At 42.2% G+C, this 5,899-nt stretch overlaps 1 protein-coding gene across 1 annotated transcript; it reads left to right on the forward strand.

Annotated features, from left to right (window-relative positions):
• The first annotated feature begins 502 nt into the window (after positions 1-502).
• cxcr3.1 (chemokine (C-X-C motif) receptor 3, tandem duplicate 1) lies at positions 503-5,627 on the forward strand. Its single transcript, XM_014201358.3, has 3 exons — positions 503-595; positions 3,820-4,215; positions 4,399-5,627. Exons 1-3 carry the CDS (start codon positions 593-595, stop codon positions 5,131-5,133), a joined length of 1,134 nt encoding a protein of 377 aa, XP_014056833.1. The 5' UTR covers positions 503-592; the 3' UTR covers positions 5,134-5,627.
• Positions 5,628-5,899: the final 272 nt, after the last annotated feature.

Consider the following 5,899-nt stretch of genomic DNA (forward strand, 5'->3'; position numbering starts at 1 on the left):
TTTACCACTGTAGCAGTACAAAATTGCATCTTAAACAAATTGGACAATGGTTAAATTAGCAGTAATTACTTAGAGACATCCCAAAGTTTGACTTTTGTTGCATTTAAGGGTGCTTATCGCTCATTCAGGGGGTTTAGTCCCCCGTAATTCCCACTCTGGGGTAGGTGGAGTCTGTTCAGTGTGACTGTGGTTAATTGTGCCAACCTCAGCACAGGATCTAACTATCCTTCACCTTTGTGTTAGAATGTGCAAGCCAACAATGTTTTTTTTAAATTCTCATCTCTCTTCTTTTGGTTATGGCGTTCAACAATGTGTTTTAATGAATAACACATTCGTTACAAACAACAGGAAAACAAGGCATATGGAATATAATGAATACAAATGAATGCTCATTCACAGATAAACCTGATACAAATCTGTGATCAACATTGGGCCTGTATTACATATGAAGGCCTTTGAGCTTATTTCCTCTCTTTTGTTTCCTCCCCTTTACTGAAAATAGCAGTTATGTTTGACATTATGCTCACAACAGCGCCAGCCATTAATCTCTGTGGAAACTGATTGATAGACTGCATCAATACCATTTAAAGGCATGGTAAGTGTCCCTATATACACATTTTTCAACTGCATATACAAAATATTCACTATCACATTGAATAACAACATTGATTTTGTACAAATGGGTACAGGTTTATTTTATTTGTCTATTTATTAAAATAAATATGTTGGGAGCATTAAAGGTATTATAAGCAATTTTATATTACTTTTCACAATGCACATTGTTAATAACAATAGGCTTTCAATTAGTTAAATGCACTGAAAAAATGTTCTAAATTTGAGTCAGACCTAAGAAAAGCACCTTAACATTAAGTGTAGGTGTGAACAGTCTTTGAATAGAGTCAAATTGAATTGTCTGAAATGGCATAATCTCGACAGATGATTTTCTGATACCGAAAGCCATAAGTTATTGACATTTGACAACACCGATAAGGCTTTAGGTAGTGTCCCCACATCGCATTTAGCATGTTTCACAGGTGCAGTGCAGGGTATATAATATGTGTGAAAAGAAAGACAGTACCCACACATTTTGTTAAGATGTTCAGATGTTCCACAATAACGCACCAATATTTTGACTCACAGTTGCATTATTGGGGTGCATCTGAAAATATTGTGACTATATTCTCCTTCCTTCCCTGTAGCTCAGTTGGTAGAGCATGGTGTTTGCAATGCCAGGGTTGTGGGTTCGATTCCCACGGGGGGCCAGCACAGAAGAAAAAAAAAGAAAAAAAATGAAATTGTATGAAATGTATGCATTCACTACTGTAAGTCGCTCTGGATAAGAGCGTCTGCTAAATGACTAAAATGTAAAATGTAAATGTTCTCATAGTATGTTTTGGACATCTAACCCCTTTTAAACATTGTGTGAGCTACAGACTTCTGGGTTGTACCATTAGATTTGTTTATAGATAGATACCAACCATTAACATGGGTTGAGTGGCATTTGTGAGACAAGGGTGGATCGCTGGTCTTTTTACAAAAATGTATGTAAAAGCGATCTATGAAAAACTGAAACTCTCACAAACACACACGTAACATATTTTGCTCTATGACGCTCACAAGCTACACAAGAGTCGTTAAAACATAAGGGTTTCTTCTACATAGAAGATCATAGTGAATCCCAGGACATAGTGTCTATAATACTGTAATAAGCTAACATAGTTGCTGTGACAACTCTGAACTCCACACAGTTGTCACTGACTAGATATTAATTTCCCAGTGAGCAAACATTCTGTACTTACAGCATTCATATAAATTCATTTTTCATGTGTTTATTTTGCTTTAGCAGAGTTTAAAACATGTGTTTGTGTAGTTGTTTATGTCAAATAGTTTTGTGTTGTACTTATAGCCCTGGTTGTCCTGAAAATAAAATGTTAAAACATTTCATTGTGAGGAAGAATATAAGGGCTGGACATGCAGATAAAAGCCGATTTTTGTTGGGGTCTCTGGACTGATAGGGTTAACTGAAGACGATGTTGGCGATGAAACTACAGAAAGCCATTCATATCCAATGGAAGAGAAGCAAAATGGGCAGCTTCATCAAACTTTGGTTTCGCCCTGTTCAGACTCCATCACTCATGCTCGCATCGCCCAACGGTCCCCTCGCCCACTTCACTTCCATTCATTGAAAATGTATGGGGCTCCGTTTGTGTTATGTGTAAATTCACTGCAAGGCAATCAGATCAAGTGTTAACCAGTGATAGTGACACCTGAATAGCTATTGTTTTGGTGGTGTTCAAATCAAGTCACATTTTATTGGTCACATGCAGATGTTAATGCGAGTGTAGCGAAATGCTTGTTCTTCTAGTTTCAACTATGCAGTAATATCTAACAAGTAATCTAACAAATTCACAACAACGACCTTATACACACAAATGTAAAGGGATGAATAAGAATATGTACATATAAATATATGGATGAGCGATGGCCGTGCGGCATAGGCAAGATGCAGTAGATGGTGTAGAATACAGTATATACATATGAGATGAATAATGTAGGATATGTAAACATTATTAAAGTGGCGTTATTTATAGTGACTAGTGATACATTTATTACGTCTGTTTATTTAAGTGGCCAGAGATTTGAGTCTGTATGTTGGCAGCAGCCGCTCTGTGCTAGTGATGGCTGTTTAACAGTCTGATGGCCTTGATATAGAAGCTGTTTTTCAGTCTCTCGGTCCCAGCTTTGATGCACCTGTACTGACCTCGCCTTCTGGATGATAGCGGGGTGAACAGGCAGTGGCTCGGGTGGTTGTTGTCCGTGATGATCTTTTTGGCCTTCCTGTGACATTGGGTGCTGTAGGTGTCCTGGAGGGCAGGTAGTTTGCCCCCGGTGATGCGTTGTGAAGACCACACTAACCTCTGGAGAGTCTTGTGGTTGAGGGCGGTGCAATTGCCATACCAGGCGGTGATACAGCCTGACAGGATGCTCTCGATTGTGCATCTGTAAAAGTTTCTTCAGGCTCCTGAGGTTGAAGAGGCGCTGTTGCGCCTTCTTCACCACGCTGTCTGTGTGGGTGGACCATTTCAGTTTGTCTGTGACGTGTACGCCGAGGAACTTTAAATTTACCACCTTCTCCACTACTGTCCCGTCGATGTGGATGGCGTGGTGCTCCCTCTGCTGTTCTCACTTCGGCTCTTCCATAGTAATGGCGTCTTTTTGTAAGCACTAACTCCGCCATGGCCAAAGCATATGGAAATGTTTTTTATTTATTTGGTGGGGGGTGGGGGGTTGGTTAAACACCGAAGGTAAACACAGGCTTAGGAGATCTTATATGTTTTGTTCTGTGAGATCATCTTCATCAGTTAACATCACTTTTGTGAATTCTGAATAATTTATGTAATAAAAACAAACAAATAAAGACATTTTCCCGAAAGGTCATGTTAACTGTTAGATATTATCTCATAGAACAAAAGGTATAAGATCTCTGTACCTTATTTTCGGCGTTTATCCCAAAACCCCATTCTTTCCCCATTAATTTCCCCCATAGGAATGACTGAACGAACCAGAGGCAACTAATTTCTGTATCAGTCAGTAGACAGCGCCCCCTTGGGTGCACAATGGAACAGTCTGCATGATCATTTGTCATACAGTCCCAGTCATCTGAAAATATATTTGTCACACATATATCATACTAAAGCCACATAAATCCTACTGGTGAAACACTCCAGGAAAAACAATAGTTTTGGCACTTTTACTCACACACCGTGAAGCCTAAATCAAACTGAATGTAAAACTGAATTTGTTCTGTTTCCTTTACAGGATTCTCTCACGGCTAATGGTGAGAAATTTACAATTACCATATCTGGCGGTGACCTCGATAATTATTATGACGAGTATAATAACTACACCGATACCAGTGACACGTGCTGTTCTACTGGGGAGGTGTGCAGCTTGGAGGAGGGTATGAGTTTTGATGCTGTGTTCCTGCCCGTGTTCTACTCCCTGACACTGGTTCTGGGGCTGCTGGGTAACGGGTTGGTCCTGTTGGTTCTGGTCCAGAGGAGGCGTGGCTGGAGCGTGACTGACACCTTCATCCTGCACCTCTGTGTGGCTGACATCCTGCTGGTCCTCACTCTGCCCTTCTGGGCTGCTCAGGCCACTGGGGAATGGAGCTTCGGGACCCCCCTCTGCAAGATCACTGGAGCCATATTCACAGTAAGGGGGGTGGAGGGGAGGGGCTGGTCTGAGAAGCAAGAGTATACGTCTCTGTAATAACACAGAAATAAACTGCAACGAAATTGTTATCAAGATACCCAATTACAGCAGTAGTCTTTGTCTGAACCTTGTAACAGTTGTATAACAGTCATGTTTCCCTCTGTCTCGGTGTCTCTGTCTCAGATCAACTTTTACTGTGGCATCTTCCTGCTGGCCTGCATCAGTCTGGACCGCTACCTGTCCGTGGTCCACGCAGTCCAGATGTACTCTCGCAGGAAGCCCTGGATGGTGCAGGCCAGCTGCCTGTCTGTGTGGCTCCTCTCCATCCTCCTCTCCATCCCCGACTGGCACTTCCTGGAGTCTGTGAGGGACACCAGACGAGACAAACAGGAGTGTGTCCACAACTACCCGTCTCTCTCCCAGTCTGGGTTTGACTGGCGCCTGGCCTCCCGCCTGCTCTACCACATGGTGGGCTTCCTCCTCCCATCTGCAGTGCTACTCTTCTGCTACTCCTGCATCCTGCTGCGGCTGCAGCGTGGCTCCCAGGGCCTCCAGAAGCAGAGGGCCGTCCGAGTCATCCTGGCCCTGGTGCTGGTCTTCTTCCTCTGCTGGACGCCCTACAACATCACCCTCATGGTGGACACCCTCTACTCCAACAGCACCCTGGTGGACACCTGCGAGAGCCGTAAAGCCCTGGATATCTCCCTGACGGCTACCTCCTCTCTGGGCTACCTGCACTGCAGCCTCAACCCTGTGCTCTACGCCTTCGTGGGGGTGAAGTTCCGGCACCACCTGCTGGACATGCTGAGGTCCCTGGGCTGCAAGCTGAAGAGTGGAGTCAGGCTGCAGACTGCCAGCCGGAGGAGCTCCATGTGGTCTGAGTCTGGAGACACCTCCCACACCTCTGCCATCTATTAAGGACTTATCTCTCTATCCCAAGGTCTCCCAAACTATGTCCTAAGGACCCCAAATGGTGCATGTTTTGTTTTTTACCCTAGCACTACACATCTGATACAAATAATTGGCTAATCGTCAAGCTTTGATAATGTGAATCAGCTGTGTAGTGTTAGGGCAAAAACCAAAACGTGCACCCCTTGGTGTCCAGAGGACCGAGTTCAGGAAACACTGCTCTATCCTGTTGCTCTTGTGTTGTCGTTGTCGACTCAATAAGTGGATTATCAATGTGACCTTTAGCCTACTCCAACTTCCCCTCCAGTAGATTTGGGCTGGAGGAAAGGTTGTTAGATCCGCCGTGTTTCACCATCTTTTCCCAATAGAGCACGCTCAGAAAACAAATTATTTTGAAGAATTATTGCCTATTAAAGAAACTCTTTGAAAATAATGGAGCCTATAATGAAGTTACACATAAGTAAATCAGTTGTACATACAAACAAATTATAACGTGATTACAAAATTACATTTCCACTATAAAAAAAATATATAAACATTTTTTTTAGAGTATGAACAATATCTTATGAGTTTTAAGCTTGTCATTTATAATTTTACTTATCTGCTTTATGTTTTGTTAAATGATAACTGGCATATGTGCTCCGTTATAGTTAATGCATTTGTTATTACTGACACATTGATAAGAGAATTATCTAATAAATGTAAATGAATCAATAAACCATGATGAATTATTAGTCATACAGCAGGTTTAATGAATAATCAATGTAATGATCAA

Source organism: Salmo salar, chromosome 05 (genome assembly GCF_965601325.2).
Source record: "Salmo salar chromosome 05, fSalSal1, whole genome shotgun sequence".
NCBI lineage: Eukaryota > Metazoa > Chordata > Actinopteri > Salmoniformes > Salmonidae > Salmo > Salmo salar.

Excerpts from the sequence above, each read along its gene's own strand:
- cxcr3.1 (XM_014201358.3), top strand. Across the intron at positions 4,216-4,398 it reads TCACTGGAGCCATATTCACA|ATCAACTTTTACTGTGGCAT; the intron begins GTAAGGGGGGTG and ends TCTCTGTCTCAG.